Here is an 18,531-nt window from a genome sequence, read left to right as displayed (position 1 = left end):
CTTTTATGGGCACACTGTGGCAGGTGTTTGAAATGAGCACCTTTCTATTTTGAATCATTAGGGTCGATCCTTTTGAAGCTAAGTTTGGCTTAAATAGGTGCATTATAAAGAGCCTAAGTTTGAAGGTGATATTTGTCTTTTATCCACTCTAGGAGGAGCGGTCCCGAAGGGAGCGTGTACGTCAGTCCCGAATGGACACAGATCTGGAAACCATGGATCTAGATCAGAGTGGGGAGGTAGGTCAGCAAGACTGTTTCAAACACCTGATATGATGCAAGTATTGAAATTTAAGAGGAGGAAAAAAGCTTTTTGTTGAGTTGTGCTTTCTTTGATCCTCCCAGGCACTGGCCCCAAGGCAGGTTCTAGACTTGGAGGATCTGGTTTTCACCCAGGGGAGCCATTTCATGGCTAATAAACGCTGTCAACTTCCTGATGGGTCCTTCCGCCGCCAGCGCAAGGGCTATGAAGAGGTACATGTACCTGCTCTGAAGCCCAAACCCTTTGGTCCTGAAGAGGTGAGTTCCTTTGTTGATAGCTGTTACCTTTGGCCATCACATTTACTTTTCACTTTGAGTGTTTGGGCCCTTTCTGGGATCCGGGGGCTTTTTCTTAGTTTTGTACCAGAGTTGAAAACTCTGACCCTCTCTCACTTGGTTTCAGATCAGCAGACTCTGAGCTGAGGACACTATTAGGACTTATCCATAGTGACGCTGCGTTTTACATGTTTAGACTCATTAATGTTTTATGCTTTAACAGTAATAAAGTCATTTGAAATTCAGACGCTAAATGCCATATCTGGTATATTTGTCCATTTCAACAAATTAATGTCGTCTTTCTGGAATCCAGCAGTTCAAGGAAATTCTGGTGTTCTGCAGAGTCAGACTCTCTTTAGTAAGCTACACTGCTAAGTGTTTCAGACTTTTTCAACATGATGTGTGTGCCATTTTGTCTTTTTAGCAATTGCTACCAGTAGAGAAGCTACAAAAGTATGCCCAGGCTGGATTTGAGGGCTTTAAAACACTCAATCGGATACAGAGCAAACTCTACCGCGCTGCCTTGGATACTGATGAGAATCTGTTGCTGTGTGCTCCCACGGTATGAACCCCACAGATTCTTCCTCTTTATTTTGAGATTTTGAACCAAAAAAGAATAAAGGCACCCAGGCCTGGAGGCAGGAAGACCTGAGTTAAAATCCAACCTCAGACGCTTATTGGCTATGTGACCCTGTGCGAGTCACTTTACCCTGTTTGCCTCAGTTTCCTCATTTATAAAATGATCAGGAGAAAGAAATGGCAAACCACTCCAGTTCCTTTGCCAAGAAAACCCCAAATGGCTTCACAAAGAGCCAGACAGGACTGAAACAACTGAAAAACAACAAAATCGAAAGTAGAATACTGTTATATAGTCACCTGAGACGAGGACAAGGAATGAAATTAGCTTACTTCGCCCTCTTACCTCACCTTGTATTTTTTGCCATTTGTCCTAGGGTGCTGGCAAAACTAACGTGGCATTGATGTGTATGCTCCGGGAGATTGGGAAGCACATTAATGTGGACGGTACCATCAATGTGGATAACTTCAAGATCATATACATTGCTCCTATGCGTTCGCTGGTACAAGAGATGGTGGGCAGCTTTGGAAAGGTAATAGTATAGAGCCTTATAAAAAGTTAACTATGCTCTGGACTCTCCCAAGGCCGTTATTGTTAAGACTTAATTACAGATTTTAAACCTTCAGGGTGACCTTCCAATTTTTTTATTTCCTAGTAATAGTGAGATGTGACTTGGCATTGTTAACCTTATTTCAGAGTCATTGGAGTGCATGGGGTAGGTCATGAAGCAAGTCTGATAGAAATTAGTTTTGAGCATTTAGATTCTTGTTTGTGGTTTTACAACTGCATCGCAAACTTGGTGTTCTGGTGATATGGATCCTCTCTTGGAAATTTTTGGATGTCAATGGTGAAAATTGCTTTGTGACTGTTTTTTGCTGAGATTTTTTCCACTTTCACATTCTCAGTCCTTTTTTTCTTAACTAGTAATTTTTTTTCATCACCACAATATTTGTTAAATGCTCATATCACATAACAATGGAATAAATGTTATCTAAGCTATTTATAAGTCCTCAATTTTTCTCCTTTTGATTGAACTGTATAGTGCTTCCAGAGGTCCTACTTAGCTTTAAATTTGCCATATATATATACTTAGATGTAATAGTGTGAGGGTGCAAATAGGGTCAGGAAAACTGAATTCATGCCCTATCTGTGTGACCATGGACTTTACTTTGAATTGCTAATCTGTATTAGTGAAGGCGATTTCCATGCTAGGAGTACCTGTGCTGTTCTGGGCCAAAAATTTAGAAGTAATCTGCTTTAGCTGGTAGCTTAGTCAATGGATTAATTGAGCTGCCTATATCCTGAACCGAGATTTGCTCTGGATCATGAAGTATGTAGTATAGATCACCTCTAAACTTCCCTCTCTGAGATTCTTCTTGATTCTTATGTCTTCAGCGCCTTGCAACATATGGTATTAATGTGGCTGAGCTGACAGGTGATCACCAGCTGTGCAAAGAAGAAATTAATGCCACTCAGATCATTGTCTGCACCCCCGAGAAGTGGGATATCATTACCCGAAAGGGTGGGGAGCGTACCTACACCCAGCTAGTACGCCTCATCATCTTGGTGAGTAGCGAGCCTCTTCTTTGTTTGCCTGGGCCTATACTTACTGGTTTTGAAGAAATAAGAAGCGATCTTCAGTCAGAGAAAATAAGGGGGTCTAATTTTGCAGCAGATACAACAAGCTTTATGCTTAGTGCTATTAGTAGGAGACTGAGGCTGATAGAAAATCTTGAGCTAAAAGTAGAGCTCTATAGATGTTCAAGTTCAGGATACCTCAGAAAATGACAGGGAGAATCAGGAAAAGAACTCAAAATGAGGGTGCCTGCATTGGAAGCGAGCCCTTTGCCTAGTCTGTCCCTCAACCAGAATCTCTTCTTCAGCTTCTCTTGACAAGTGGCCTTCCAGCCTTTACTTGGAGAGCTCCAGAGTAGAGAAAACCACTTCCTGCAGAGGAAAGCTGTTAGGGAGTTCTTCTGGACATCAGGACTAAAACTGCTTTTCTCTAGCTTCCCCCTCCTGTTGTCCTCTAGATCAGGGCTGTCCAAAATGCAGCCTGCATGCACACCATGGTGCTATTTATGCGGCGTGCCTACAAGCATAGAAATTTACATAAATGCTTTAGTAAATGAAGCTATCACTAAAATGACAAATCAAAATACATTGTCTGTTGTTTCAATAAAAAATGTTGGACCTCCCTGCTCTAGATCGTGTAAACCTTTTGCTTCTGATGTGTCGGTATATTTGCCTTTGGAAATACTAATTCCAGGAGTGGGAACATTTGGAGGAACAAAATTTGGCATAAAATTGCTTGATACCCTATCTCCAATTAAGAAATTTACTTCTTTAAATAAACTAAGAAATCTGTTGCCAAGGATATTATCTTTCCTGTTGAGAAATTTTCTTTCTCATAGATAAGTGGTAACTTTATCTGTGTCTCTTCTAACTTTTGCTACTCTCTTTGGTTCAACAAATATATGTGAAGTACACATCATGTGCAAAACATTGTGCCATGTACATTTTTCCTCATGATAAAAGTGCAGGATTCCCTCTGATATTACGTGATTGATGCCTCCTTTCTCCTTAATACAGGCATTATAAACAGTTGGTAGGTATGTTTATTAAAAGGGAAAAAATTGAATCCAAGGGGGTTATTTCTCTTGTAATGAAGTTAACTGGTTTGCATCTCATCTCTAGGATGAAATCCATCTTCTCCACGATGACAGAGGTCCTGTCTTAGAAGCTTTGGTAGCCAGGGCTATCCGAAACATTGAGATGACCCAAGAACGTGTTCGGCTCATTGGGCTCAGTGCTACCCTCCCAAACTATGAGGATGTTGCTACTTTCCTTCGTGTAGACCCTGCCAAAGGCCTTTTTTACTTTGACAACAGGTATAGGATGGGAAAAGAACCTGAAGCTGTTAGCCAAGATTTTTCCCTCTACCATTTCCCATACAATCAGGTGTTTGAACTGGAGATCTCTTGGATTGTGTTGAGGAGGAGAAGCTTTGAGGGGAGTTATGTGGAGTAAATATGGAAGGCATTTTGGGAAATAGAGTTTTACATTTGTTTTCTGAGAATGAGGGAAAAGACTTCACTTTCCCTTCTCCCCACTCCCCCCCCAAAACACAAAAAACAAAACATTTGTTTCACTGTTACTTTTTTTTGGTTATGTTTTCAGTTCCTGTCTCCCTCTCTCCCTTCCCACCCTGCACTAGAGAAGGCCACCATCTGACACAGATGTATGTGTGTATGTGTATGTGTATATATATGTATAAAACCATATTATGCATATTTCTGCTTATCATTTCTTCCTCTGGAGTGGATGGCATCTTCCTTCATGGGTCCTTTAAAGTTGATTTGAGTATTTATAATACTCATAATAACTTGGTCATTCACAGTTTCTATGAGCAGTATTGCTGTTACTGTATACAACATTCTCTTTATTCTGCTCATTTCACCCTTCATTATTTCATGCAAGTCTTTCCATGTTTTTCTAAAATCAACCAGCTCATCATTTCTTACAGTACAGTAGTGTTCCATCACAGTCATACCCCACAGCTTGTTCAGCCCTTCCCCAATTGACAGGCATTCCCTCAATGTCCAGTTCTTTGCCAGCACAAAGAGAGCTGCCATAAATATTTTAGAACATATAGGTTCTTGTTCTTTTTACCTGATCACTTTGGGAAACAGACCTAATAGTGATATTGGCTGGGTCAGAGGGTATACACAGTTTTATGATTCTTGGAACATAATTCCAGATTGTTTTCCAAAATGGTTGGATCAGTTCAAAGTTCCAGCCACAGTGTTTCAGTGATCAAATTTTTCCATATCCTCTCCAACATACATCATTTTCCCCTTCTATCTTTTAGCCAATCTAATAGGTATAAGAAGATATCTCAAAGTTGTTTTAATTTGCATTTCTCTAATCATTAATTATTTAGAGCAATTTTCATACAACTGTAGTTTTGATTTCTTCGTAGAAAAACTACCTGTTCATATTCTTTGACCATTTTTCACTTGGGGAATGACTCATAGTCTAATAAATTTGACAAAGTTCTCTATATATTTGAGATATAAGACCTTTATCTGAAAAACTGTCTACACTGTTGTTTTTAAGCTTCCGTCCAGTACCTCTTGAACAGACATATGTGGGGATCACAGAGAAGAAGGCAATCAAACGTTTCCAGATCATGAACGAGATAGTTTATGAGAAGATCATGGAGCATGCTGGGAAAAACCAGGTCAGTTTCATGTTCCTTCGTTTAATTTCAGGTGTCTTAAGCATCTTGAGTCCTTTGGGTTTTCTGCAGGCCTGTTAGTAATTGTAGAGGACTGAGATGCATATAATCTTCATAAGTCCTAGATTTCTGACCCTGCTGCATTCTAGGGGTAACTGAATTTCAATTGAATTTATCTGGGAAGATGCCAGGATAGTAAAAGGCAACTGAGACACAGTGGATAGAATGCTAAGTCTGGACTCAGGAAGACCTGAGTTCAAATTAAGCCTCAGACATTTAGTAATTGTTCCCAGACAGCCAAGATTATTGCTTTTCCTTAGCTAGTCCTTCTCAGAACGCCTTGATTTCTTGTCCTTCTACAGTATTAGGTGCTCTGTGCTTACTGTACTTCTCAATAAGCTGTCTGGAGGTGGTGAAGGTGGCTGTTGGTACTGCATCTCTTGACATTGACATTATGTAATCTCCTTGCAGGTGCTAGTTTTTGTCCACTCTCGAAAGGAGACGGGAAAGACAGCCAGGGCCATTCGGGATATGTGTCTGGAGAAGGATACGCTGGGCCTGTTCCTTCGAGAGGGCTCTGCCTCCACTGAGGTTCTTCGGACAGAAGCTGAGCAGTGCAAGGTGAGAAGGAGAAGACAGGCTCCACTCATAGCTTGTAGACTGCTGGGCCAGAGCCTGGCTCAGACAGGCATGTCAGCAGCTATTCCATGTTGTACCCTAAGAAACTGTTGCAGTGGTGACCCTGCCTCACTCATACTTGGGATCTTGCCCTGAGTATTATTTTTTCCAAATGTGGAGTTAGTGTGTAGATGGAATCATGAAAACTCAGTAGTCAGCTTTGCCTTCATCTCTGTGCAGTGTGTGTTTGGAGGTTGCAGAGAGAATTTGATAACATGGAAGGGTTATGATTTCAAATTGAACCAGGACAAGAAGGTGGGCTTCACCTACTAAGTGTGTTTTTTGTGCCACAGAATTTGGAATTAAAGGATCTCTTACCTTATGGCTTTGCCATTCATCATGCTGGTATGACCAGAGTTGACCGAACACTTGTGGAAGATCTTTTTGCTGACAAACACATTCAGGTGAGGGAAGATATGGCTTGACATGTACCTTGGTGGTGACCCAACCAATTACTTTGTAAGACCCTGTCCTGTTGGGGGGGGGGGGGAAGGGGAGGATTAGAGAGTCACTTTTCTAAAGTACGTCACAACCTCATTTTAACTAGAGGCCTGATTGCTCTGGTTGCAGAAGCCATCCATTACCTGTAGGGTATGTGAGATGTCAGAAAAGGTATTTCATCATACTTTTCTCTGGCATCATCATCCAGGCACATGTTGGAACCTGGCCTGCCATATACAATACATAGGCAAGTTGCTTAACTTCTTTGGGCCTCAGTTTCCTCATCAGTAAAATGGTGATAATGCTTGTATCCTCTCATAGGAATGTTGTGGAGAAAGTGCTTTGTAAACCTTAAAGCACTCTGTAAATGTGACCCTGATGTGTAACTTGATGAGATCATCCCTTTCCTAGGGCCGGCTATCTAGAGAAGTCAGAGCTGCTTACTATCTTATGTTGCTGCCTGTTACTAACAGGACAGCCTTTGACTGCCTTTAAAACCTTGTCTTCCCGCTGTAGGTTCTCGTCTCTACAGCAACTCTGGCTTGGGGTGTAAACCTCCCTGCACATACAGTCATCATTAAAGGCACACAAGTGTATAGCCCAGAAAAGGGGCGCTGGACAGAATTGGGAGCACTGGACATTCTGCAGGTACTGAGCCTTTAACTTAGGAATATTTCTGTTAGAAAAAAGTACTTTGTGGGAGGGTGCTAGGAGGATGCCAGGATAGTAAAAAGCCTAGAGTTTCAAAACCCTTAAACCAAATGAGCTTTCTTTACTCCTCAACTCAATTTCTTTTTCTGATTGGTCTAGATGCTGGGTCGTGCTGGACGACCACAGTATGATACAAAAGGGGAAGGCATCCTCATTACATCTCATGGGGAGCTGCAGTACTATTTGTCCCTACTCAATCAGCAGCTACCTATTGAGAGCCAGATGGTATCAAAGCTGCCTGACATGCTTAATGCTGAGATCGTCCTGGGAAATGTCCAGAATGCAAAGGTAAGAGTTGCTCTGCCCCCTGGATTTGACTTTCTCATTTCTATCCTGAACCCAAAATAAAGTGGTCAGAAGAATGAGCTAGAACCTTTAATCTTGATCTTGCTGCTCACTGAGCATTCAGTGATGCTTTCTCCTTAACACCTCTCTTCTTTTGGTGAGTGCTCACTTAGAAGATTTTGAGGCTACCAATTCTCTTCATTAATAAGATCTTGGGGGTTGACGACTACTTCTCTTCCTAAGCTCAATGCTCTTCTGTTTGCAGGATGCAGTAAATTGGCTGGGATATGCCTACTTATATATCCGAATGCTCCGTTCCCCAACCCTCTATGGCATTTCACATGATGACCTTAAGGGGGATCCCCTGCTGGATCAGCGCCGGCTAGATTTGGTGCACACTGCAGCTCTCATGCTGGACAAGAACAATTTGGTCAAATATGATAAGAAGACTGGCAACTTCCAGGTGAGTTGGATGGTTCTTAGGCCTAATGGCTTAGGAAGGGGTCCTAGACCCAGGAAAATTTTACTTTACATGAACTTTAACTTGGATTGTACCCAATTCCTATAAAAAATATAGAAAGTATGGTAAAGTACAGAAGAACATTTCAGTACTGTGGTTGATTCATTGAACTCAGAACCTCTTTATCCCATTGTGATGACTCCTGAACAATCTTTCCTTTTGTATCAGTTGAGTTGATATGGAGAGCTTGTCTGTCTTTTCACTGTGGCCACTAGAAATGTGTCCACTTCATTGAACTAGCTCAGGCATGCTGGTGAACTCACTGTTTGTGCCTGTGGTCCTTTCTGAAAATGCACCTGCCACAAAAAGGGATTTGAACTATTTACCAAAGTTAAATTGAACTTTCCCTCTCATAGGTGACGGAGCTTGGCCGTATTGCCAGTCACTATTATATCACCAATGATACAGTGCAGACCTATAATCAGCTGTTGAAACCAACTCTGAGTGAAATTGAGCTCTTTAGAGTGTTCTCACTTTCTTCTGAATTCAAAAACATCACTGTGAGAGAGGTGAGTCTTGAAGTCACTCTGAAAATAATTGGGATTTGGTACACTGTGCATTGGGACCTAGAAGATAACTTTCTGTGAACATTAGTCTTATTTCTGATTCATTTTCTGGCCTATAACAGGAAGAGAAGCTAGAGCTTCAGAAATTACTAGAAAGGGTTCCTATTCCTGTGAAGGAGAGCATTGAGGAGCCCAGTGCAAAGGTAGGCCTCTTAATGCTTAAACTAGGGCACTTGCCCAAGGGATAAGGATCACATGGTTTTCACAGCTCCCAAAAAGAATTGTTAAGATATAGGATAACTCTTTTGGCAACCTGCTGAACTCTAACCTAATGCCTTCTAGCTGTCCCTTTTGTGCAAAGTAACTACGATCTGGTATTGGGAAGGATGCCCAGAGTATGACTGTAATTAACTTGATACTGTGCATCAGACCACACGGGTTATACTGCTTTCCTCTACTTTTCCCTTTTATAGATCAATGTGCTTCTCCAGGCCTTTATTTCGCAGCTAAAGCTTGAGGGTTTTGCACTGATGGCAGACATGGTATATGTTACGCAGGTGAGTTCAGAGTTGTGATTTGGTTGTAACAGGTAGAATCAAGCAGTTTCTGATTTCCTGATCTCCTAATCTCCTATGTCTGCGGGTGGAGGTTGTCAGAACTTCCTGATTGTGGTTCATTGTTGCTGTGATAGCCTAGTTTCTTATGCTTTGTTGACCCTGTGCATCATGAAAGGGAGAGTCTCCTGGAGGGGATGGTAGTGGTGGGGAAAGGCAGGGAGGTAGTCATATAGCTTTGCCTCTTGAGTTGAGGGCAGTTCCTTCTTTCTAGTGTCACAACATTTATTAATGATCAAAGGATGACAAAACCTTCTCCAGTTTTATTGTTTCTATCTGTTAAAAGTCACTCAGTGGCCTCAGGCTTCTGGCAAGAGACATCTTTGCTATATCGAGCAATGAACCTTGAATTAAGCTACTTAAGGTTTTTACAGATCAGCTGTCACAGATCTGTCCTTCTCAATAAGCACCTCAGTAAGCATGGAAAAGGAATAAGAACCATCTTTTAGCACAGGAAGAGGAGAGAAGTGAGATTTTTTTTGTGGGCAGATAAGGGTGGTTGCATCAGAGGATGAGCTCATCCCCACATAAGACCAAATAGGTCTGGCACGAGTAAGAACTAACCATGATTTTCTTTTCCTAGTCGGCTGGTCGGTTAATGCGTGCCATTTTTGAAATCGTCTTAAATCGAGGTTGGGCACAGCTGACGGACAAGACTCTGAATCTCTGCAAGATGATTGACAAGCGCATGTAAGGAGCCTGTTGGGCTAGAAAGTTAATCATCATGGGTTGCAGTAAAGAGTCTGAGGGGACCAGCTGTGATTTCAGGCTATGAATCTGGTATCTGTTGATTGGAATGGATATGAAACAATACAATTTACACCATTTTAGGCTTTCTTGGATTCATTGGAGCTTGTGGAATTAGGATTGCCTATTGGGTAGCAAGTGTATTTGGCATTGCTTAGATTTTTTTTTGTTAGTTTGTGTATATGTCTTCCATAATCTTGCCTGGTCTTTTGGGAATGTGACCTAATGGCTTTCATTTCCTTCCTGGATAGGTGGCAGTCTATGTGTCCCTTGCGCCAGTTCCGGAAGCTCCCTGAGGAGGTGGTAAAGAAGATTGAGAAGAAAAACTTCCCCTTCGAGCGGCTGTATGACCTGAATCACAATGAGATAGGTTTGTGAAATCCTGGTCTTTTTTGCCACATTGGAATAAGTATGAATTGAAATGGAAAGTACATTCTTATATCTTAAGCCTATCCCAACTCAGACCTCATTTCCTATACTCTGACCTGTCTCTTATTACCTACCTCTCTCACCTGACTGCTAGGGCTTTGTCTTTGAACTCTTAAGTAATTGAAGTGCAAATTTGCATTGTGATCAAAAGAACCCAGCAAGCCAACATACAAGCTATTGATCATCTACAGTAGTCCTTTGCTCCCTACTTACGTAATGCATCAGGTTGACTAGGCCTTCAGCTTCTGAGCCACTTACTGCCCCTTTTTATAGGTGAACTTATCCGCATGCCCAAGATGGGGAAGACCATCCACAAATATGTCCACCTTTTCCCCAAATTGGAACTCTCAGTGCATTTGCAGCCTATCACTCGTTCTACCCTGAAAGTAGAGCTGACCATAACCCCTGATTTCCAGTGGGATGAAAAGGTGAGGTTTTACTTTATTATGAGTGCTTGTTCTTGGAGTGATTATGAGGAGATTGAATGAATACAGAAACATATGTTAAGTACCTACTGTGTGCCAGACACTTTGCTAGGCTCTAGTAATATAGGATGTCCCAAAAATTCTAATGCAGCTACTAAAAGCTTAAAACTACACCAGGATTTTTGGGATGACTTGTGTAGCTACAGAAGTGAGTCAGTCCCTGCCCTTGTGGACTATAGCTTACATTCTGTAGGAGAAGAAAACACCAGGGAACCGAGTTTTGATCTGGAGAGTCACAGGGTTTATGAATGGAGCTGTAGAGCAGTCAGTTGCCATGCTCTTTCCAGTAGTAGTGTTACTGTTGATTCAGTTAGTATACTTGGTGCAAGAGGCTAGAAAAAAGGGTGTGTGTGCGTGCATGTGTATGTGTGCGAGCGCATGTACAAGTAGCGGCAGGGCATTTGACAGTTTCAGGTCAAGTCAAGTATTTATTAAGTACCTACTATGTGCTAGGCACTATAATAAGCAATGGGGATACAAAGGAAGGTCAAGGCAGTGTCTGCTTTCAAGCAGCTCACAATCTAAAAGGAGATTACAGTTTCCTGGAGTGGTGACTGGATGAGGTGCCAGCCAGTGAGCATAGGGCATTACCTTCTGCTGATTCTGTACCCCTCTGTTTGAAGGTGCATGGTTCATCTGAGGCATTCTGGATTCTGGTAGAAGATGTTGACAGTGAAGTGATCCTGCACCATGAGTATTTCCTACTCAAGGCCAAGTATGCACAGGATGAGCATCTCATCACATTCTTTGTTCCTGTGTTTGAGCCACTTCCTCCACAATACTTTATTCGTGTGGTGTCAGACCGCTGGCTATGTGAGTACTGCCTTCTCCTAAAAGCCAGGTCCTTCAACAAGAATATGTCCCCTTATAGCTACTGATCTCACAGGAGGTTTTTTGTTTTTGTTTTTTTACTGTTCTGGGGAGGATGTGGTATTACATGTTGTGATAGTGCAGAATTACGGACCTAGAGTTTCCTCTGTTAACTACTGGTTTGAAGGGGTTATGTATTAGAGATTGATAGGAATTCTAACTCCTGATTTCTTACACGGTAGCTTGTGAGACGCAGTTGCCTGTCTCTTTCCGTCACTTAATCTTACCTGAGAAGTACCCGCCTCCCACAGAACTTTTAGACTTACAGCCATTGCCTGTGTCTGCCCTGAGGAACAGTGCCTTTGAGAGTCTCTACCAGGACAAATTCCCATTCTTCAATCCCATCCAGACTCAAGGTGGGTATCAAATCACCAGACAATATCTCCCCATTTGAACCCTGTTGAGATTAATTCAGAAATAAACCTATCTTTGCTGAGGATAGAAGGCACATTTCCCTTGAGACTTGTTGTTCAGGAAAGCTAGCTATTGGGAAGACCCAGTAGATTTTCCTTCATGGCAACATTTGAATCCAGCATCACAACTTAAGAGTTTCAAAAGCTTTGCCATCTCAGTAACTGATAGAACCCTCAAACTTTCGTTGCTTTCTGGCATTTATTACAGTGGATCCTGCTTCAAATGCTTTGTTATTTCTTTGGTTCTCATAGCTAATGCCAAGGATATACGTAACATGCCCAGAGTGCTTGAATGGTTTATCTTGACTGAAGGTTCCTTCCCTCCCTATCCAGTGGTTCCCAGAACCATTAAAAATATCTCTGATGAACCGAGCTAGGGATGCAGCTTTAAACAGCTGTCCCATTTTCAGTTAGTGATCTTTGGGCTAAAGACTGTCAGAAAAGAGGATAGAAAATTGTTTGGTTGTTTTTTTTTTTACTTGCAAAGTTCATTGTTAAAATGGCAGAAACTGTCCTTGGATCTTTAGCTATTTCTCATTCTTATCCACTGGGTCTCTCGTTAGCTGAGTTTTTTTCTCACTTTCGTTAACAGCAGCAAAAAAAAAAAATAATAGCTGGCAATTCTGTGACTCTTTGAGGGGCTTGCCAGCATTGTACAGCCTTATGAAGTAGCTGCTATTATTATTATTCTCATTTTGCAGATAAGGAAACTGAGGCACCAGAAGAGGGCATGTGACTTGCCCCATGTGACACAGCTAAAGTGCCTAAGGCATGATTCAAATTCAGGTCTTTCTGAGTCCAACACTATCTGTACTCTGTCCCCTACCTGCCTGGAGAGGGACAAAAGATGGCAGAAATGTAGGATGAAGTAAAATGAGTTGATTATTTTTAGATTAGTATACCATTACCACCTGACGCTGAGATTAATAGCTTATCGGTGTTGGCAGTTTGCTCCCCCTGGTTTTGTGTGTGCAGTGAGAACTTAGTAACTTCTTGTTGAATGAATGAAACAACTGCTATAGCGCTAGTGATGGCAGAGATGTAACTTGTCTCACGGCATATCTTTGTACAACTTGAATGGATGGTAGTCTGCCTGGTCCTCCCTTCTCCTCTCTTGGCCTTGACGTTGCCATTCTTTTGGTTTGTAGTGTTTAATACCGTGTACAATAGCGATGACAACGTATTTGTGGGGGCCCCCACGGGCAGCGGGAAGACCATCTGTGCTGAATTTGCCATTTTAAGGATGCTCTTGCAGAACTCGGAAGGTCGCTGTGTCTATATCACCCCCATGGAGGCGCTAGCAGAACAGGTAAAAGTGTTGCCAACCTTTCTCTAGTCATACCCTCCCCAGAAGCTATTCATAGGATCAGAAAAGGACTCTGGAGACCAGCCCTTGTGCCTCATTTTGGATAGCTGCTCAGATACGACTGGCTTATGGGTATCACAACTGGGTATGAAACCAGGTCCTCAGATTCCAAATCCAATCTTCCTCTTACTCTGTGGTTTTTCCCTTGTTAATCCACATGGAGGTTCTCCTCCTTCTGAAGCCATCAGCTGATAGTTTCCCCCCTTTATGCTTCATTTTCTTCATTTGTGCATTGTGGGAGAAGGGATTCTTCAGTGAGTTGGTGAAGGTTTGTAAAGTATTTATAGACACCTGTAGTTAAAAGAGCAGTCTTGTGACCTGTTTGTCTTTTGAGCTTTCTCTCAGAATGATTGAAGTGATGGCTTAAAGAGGCTAATTTCTTCTGCTCTTCCCCTGCTAGGTGTATATGGATTGGTATGAGAAATTCCAGGAGCGACTTAACAAGAAGGTAGTACTGCTGACAGGAGAGACCAGCACAGACCTGAAGCTTTTGGGCAAAGGCAATATCATTATCAGCACTCCTGAAAAGTGGGACATCCTCTCCCGCCGCTGGAAGCAACGCAAGAATGTCCAGAATGTCAACCTCTTTGTGGTGGATGAGGTCCACCTCATTGGGGGTGAGAATGGGGTATGTACATGGTCTGTTAACAAAAATGAGGGACATTGTGGTTTTGGGATACCCACACAGGCATGGGGACGGTTTCCTCATCTGATTGTCTCACTTAGGAGAATGTTGTCTGCAGAGTAGAGGAGAGGACCTAAATGCTTATTGTAGAGGTCATGGAAGATACATTTTCCTAGTGAAAAATGGTTGATCTGGGGGATAAATAGTGGAAGAAATGAGACCCTTAGCTTTGAAGAAAGGATTAATAGTAATTGTAGCATATATTTACTTGTAAGCTTTGTGAATATATAAAACACTTTACATAGTCATTCAAACCTGTGATTAGCATCATTTAGGTACTGGTCCATTTCTTTTGCACGTGGGAAACTGGGGCTTGGGTTATAGTTTGCTCCAGGTTGTATAGCTAGTGAATGATGGAGGCAGGACTGAAACCGAGGTCTTTGCTACTCTCAGGCCCATTGCTTTTTTTTTTTTCCCCATTATGGATGGATTTGAAGCTGTTGGAAATTCTAGAAGATTGATTAGAGTAGTAAGTTGATAGCCCTTTCCTGAATTCATTCCCTTATTTCTCTTACAGCCTGTACTTGAAGTGATTTGCTCTCGTATGCGCTACATCTCCTCCCAGATAGAGCGACCCATCCGCATCGTGGCACTTAGTTCCTCCCTTTCTAACGCTAAGGATGTTGCCCATTGGTTAGGCTGTAGTGCCACTTCCACGTTTAATTTTCACCCCAATGTACGTCCTGTCCCCTTGGAACTGCATATTCAGGTGAGAACTACTCTCATCATTCCCACCTGCCTTTACATATCCAGGGAGCTGCAGACTTCATGACATCCATCTTTTCCCTTTTCCTTTTGGTTTTTAGGGCTTCAACATTAGCCACACACAGACTCGTCTACTATCTATGGCCAAGCCAGTGTACCATGCCATTACAAAGCATTCACCCAAGAAGCCCGTCATCGTTTTTGTCCCGTCACGTAAGCAGACCCGCCTGACTGCCATTGACATCCTCACCACCTGTGCAGCAGACATTCAGCGGCAAAGGTACGCTTCTTAATTAGCAGAGCTCTTGTGGTCGGAAGCTGCTTCCACCACCTTGCTTGGGACCACCTCTGCATTCACATCTTGGTGCAATGATGTCAAGTTGTATAGAACTCCCAAATTCCCGGAGAAGTTCTGTGTCCCTAGGTAGGTCCTTGTAAAGGCGTAAACACTCCTTGCATTCCTTTCATGGTGTTAGGCAAGACAACAAGTGACCCACCACCAGGGGCTTCATGCCTGAGACATCCTTTGCTTTTTTCCCATTGCTCCTATGGGCAGGTTTTTGCATTGCACAGAGAAGGATCTAATCCCATATCTGGAGAAGCTGAGTGACAGCACCCTCAAGGAGACACTCCTGAACGGCGTGGGCTACCTGCATGAGGGGCTCAGCCCTGCAGAGCGGCGCCTGGTGGAGCAGCTCTTCAGCTCAGGTATAGAACAGGAAGGAATACCACAGGAACCATGCTGGGACTTCATCAGCCTCCCCATAACCTTGTCTCTGTTCATTTGGCGCTTCATTGCTGGTTTTGGTTTATCATTTGCCTTTCTTGTTTCTCCATCTATAGCGCTTACTGTTTTTTCTCCTCAACAGTCCTTGCAGGCTTTTGGGAAGCATCCTGTCAACTATTCCTTTTTCTTGTCTTTAGAATCTATTAAGTTATGAGATTTCTTTTCTTTCCCTCTTCTCCTCCACCAAACCAGAGCATGGGTGCCTTTGAATTAAATTTCCGTGGTGTTGGGCACATTGCCCCAAAGCAGTTGTCAGTTTGTCAAAGAATAGTATGTGGCAAGTCTGCTTGGGCACCTCTAGATCCTCAATGTCATAACCTAATATGGAAGTCACAGTTCCTGCCTGAAGTGAATCCTTGGACTCATCTCTCTTCTTCCCTCTACTGCTCAGGTGCCATCCAAGTGGTTGTGGCCTCTCGAAGCCTATGCTGGGGCATGAATGTGGCTGCCCATCTGGTGATCATCATGGACACACAGTACTATAATGGCAAGATCCATGCGTGAGTACAGCACTTCTCCATATACTTGGGCTTTACCTCCCTTCAAAGCAAAGAGAACACAAAATCTATGAATGCGTAAAAATCATGGAAGATATGTATTTAGTAAAGAGAAAATGCAGCCCATTTAGTACTCATTTTAGTCAAGTTCCAGTGATAATTGTATCTGTCCTTATTTATCCTAAGGGTTGCATTTTGAGAAATTGTGGACAAGATTACAAGGGATCAAGACATAAAAAAATACAGAGGATGTGGAAAAATATAAACCTTTAGAAAGAGAAAGAGAAAAGACAGAAAATGTGAGGGAACAATTTTTTTTTCTTTAGTATCAGGAAAACCAGAACACGTTTGTAGACTAATATGGACCCAGGGAAAGAGAGAGAGAGAGAGAAAATGGATAACTTTTCAACTGATAAAATAATGCAAGACAGAAAAAGGCATGATGGCTTAACCAAGGTCCCAGTGGAGTCAAGAGGGGGATGGGATTTAAGGGCATGGGTAGAAGAAGGATTCACTTCAGCAAGGAGGAAGAACACCTTATCTTTTGAAACGAGGGGAGAGGACAGGCGAAGATGCTGAGAATTTTTTTGTGAATGTTGGATTAAGAGCAAGCTCTTTTTAGGTAGATAGCTTCTATCTTTTGAGTCAAATAGGAGACATGGTTCCTTGCTTTGGGAGTGAGGGGTATTCTCTAAGGGGAAAGGATTTCAGATAGTTACTGTGAGGAATGAGATAGGGAGTTAATGAGATTGCTGAATCTAAGGGCATTTTCATTTGCATATAAAGTGGATCAAATAGTACAGTTTTGTAACTTGTTCCAAAGATCTGTAGCAGCCCAGGAATGGAAATGGAGAAAGTGGATGATGGGGATCTTGGGAATGGAAAAAGGTCGGGGGATAGAGGGTGCTAGGATGATGTCTACTTACAAATGGCTATCCAAAGGTCTGGACTGATTGTGGAGTCCTTTAAAGGGACTTTTGTAACTTTTGGTTTGGGGTAATTTTTGCAGCTTTGGTTGAACTCCCTGGGGGCTCTACGCCATGAAAATGTGAATTTTACCCTTAAACATTTTATCCTAAAGTTGAAAATTGCTAACATAAATTGCATGCAGATAAAAGAAACTGTAAACATAAAACTCAAATAACAGCAGTTTTACTTGTAACTCTCACCCTACTATGGGAACATTTTAAACCCAACTTGGCATTCAAAGGGGAATGATCAGGATGTATTCTTTTTCACATTATCTCTATATTTACACACTGTCTTATTTCGCTTCTTGCCTTCTATCCTGTTAGTTATGTGGATTATCCTATCTATGATGTGCTACAAATGGTGGGTCATGCCAATCGACCTCTACAGGATGATGAAGGACGATGTGTCATCATGTGTCAGGGCTCCAAAAAAGTAAGTCCTGGGGATATAAATAAATCTGGGGAGTTAGGCCTCAGAGCACCCAGTCATATTGTAAGTTCCCTTCGGGATGATGGCTTCAGTCACATCCCAAATAAATCTGGTGTTGTCTACTCCCCAAACTCCTTTGAGTTCAGTTCCATGAAATCAGAACAACATGTTGTATTTTTGCCTTTCATATGTTTTCTGCTGCTATTTAGTGCTCCCCCATATGTAACTCTTACCTCTGGCTGGTTCTGACCCTCGTCATCTGTTTATCAGTGTCTTGAGTGATGCTGCTTTCTCCTTCCCTAAGAAGGAGGCAATTGAGTCAATGATTGCTACTTGCAATTTTAGCTTCTAGTCTTATCACTGTCTCACAGAGTCCATGCCTTACTGATCTGCCCAGTAGGGTTCTTATTTTTCATTCTACTGTTGCCTTTCCTCATAGGATTTCTTCAAGAAATTTCTATATGAGCCACTGCCAGTAGAGTCTCATCTAGACCACTGCATGCATGACCACTTCAATGCTGAGATCGTCACCAAGACCATTGAGAACAAGCAGGACGCAGTAGATTACCTCACCTGGACCTTCCTGTACCGGCGCATGACCCAGAACCCCAACTACTACAACCTACAGGGTGAGCTCAGTGTTTTGAAGCCGTCTTCACTGTGACATTTCTAGTGTTAGTTCTGGGCATTTAGCTCCTGAGCCCTTCAACACATCTTTTTTTTTAATTGATATGTCTTTTGTTTTTACATTACGTAAATTTCCCCTGATAACGGTTCATGTCCTGTTCCCACCCCCACCCCCCCCACAAAAAAAATCCTATCCTATATACAGAATTTAAAAAGAGAAATTCAACAAAACTGATCAGTACATTGAGAGAAATCTGACATCATACGCAATATTCCATACCTGTGGTATTATTCTTTTCTCTCCGCCCCACCCCCATCACCTCCCACCACAGTTTCTACAAAGGGGAAGGGTATCTTATCGTACCTCTTCTTTAGGGCCAGGCTTGTTCTTTATAATTTTATAATAATCATTTT

The 18,531-nt window shown here is 42.2% G+C and overlaps 1 protein-coding gene across 1 annotated transcript in view; it reads left to right on the top strand.

Moving 5' to 3' along the window:
- Window positions 1-18,531, top strand: part of SNRNP200 (small nuclear ribonucleoprotein U5 subunit 200) — a 43,055-nt gene that overhangs the window by 14,469 nt on the left and 10,055 nt on the right. Inside the window, exons 10-37 of the mRNA XM_036749211.1 lie at window positions 153-236; window positions 342-515; window positions 958-1,095; window positions 1,487-1,642; window positions 2,506-2,676; window positions 3,808-4,001; window positions 5,230-5,353; window positions 5,822-5,971; window positions 6,322-6,432; window positions 6,986-7,117; window positions 7,280-7,468; window positions 7,731-7,928; window positions 8,342-8,494; window positions 8,614-8,694; window positions 8,965-9,048; window positions 9,689-9,795; window positions 10,104-10,222; window positions 10,555-10,709; window positions 11,390-11,579; window positions 11,819-11,992; window positions 13,198-13,358; window positions 13,816-14,043; window positions 14,618-14,809; window positions 14,907-15,085; window positions 15,362-15,513; window positions 15,984-16,092; window positions 17,385-17,493; window positions 17,930-18,119. Of these exons, the coding sequence (XP_036605106.1) occupies window positions 153-236; window positions 342-515; window positions 958-1,095; window positions 1,487-1,642; window positions 2,506-2,676; window positions 3,808-4,001; window positions 5,230-5,353; window positions 5,822-5,971; window positions 6,322-6,432; window positions 6,986-7,117; window positions 7,280-7,468; window positions 7,731-7,928; window positions 8,342-8,494; window positions 8,614-8,694; window positions 8,965-9,048; window positions 9,689-9,795; window positions 10,104-10,222; window positions 10,555-10,709; window positions 11,390-11,579; window positions 11,819-11,992; window positions 13,198-13,358; window positions 13,816-14,043; window positions 14,618-14,809; window positions 14,907-15,085; window positions 15,362-15,513; window positions 15,984-16,092; window positions 17,385-17,493; window positions 17,930-18,119 (4,204 nt within the window). The remainder of the gene's footprint in view (window positions 1-152; window positions 237-341; window positions 516-957; window positions 1,096-1,486; window positions 1,643-2,505; window positions 2,677-3,807; window positions 4,002-5,229; window positions 5,354-5,821; window positions 5,972-6,321; window positions 6,433-6,985; window positions 7,118-7,279; window positions 7,469-7,730; window positions 7,929-8,341; window positions 8,495-8,613; window positions 8,695-8,964; window positions 9,049-9,688; window positions 9,796-10,103; window positions 10,223-10,554; window positions 10,710-11,389; window positions 11,580-11,818; window positions 11,993-13,197; window positions 13,359-13,815; window positions 14,044-14,617; window positions 14,810-14,906; window positions 15,086-15,361; window positions 15,514-15,983; window positions 16,093-17,384; window positions 17,494-17,929; window positions 18,120-18,531) is intronic.

This window comes from Trichosurus vulpecula, chromosome 3 (assembly GCF_011100635.1).
Source record: "Trichosurus vulpecula isolate mTriVul1 chromosome 3, mTriVul1.pri, whole genome shotgun sequence".
Lineage (NCBI taxonomy): Eukaryota > Metazoa > Chordata > Mammalia > Diprotodontia > Phalangeridae > Trichosurus > Trichosurus vulpecula.
This window is presented reverse-complemented; position numbering and strand designations above follow the sequence as displayed.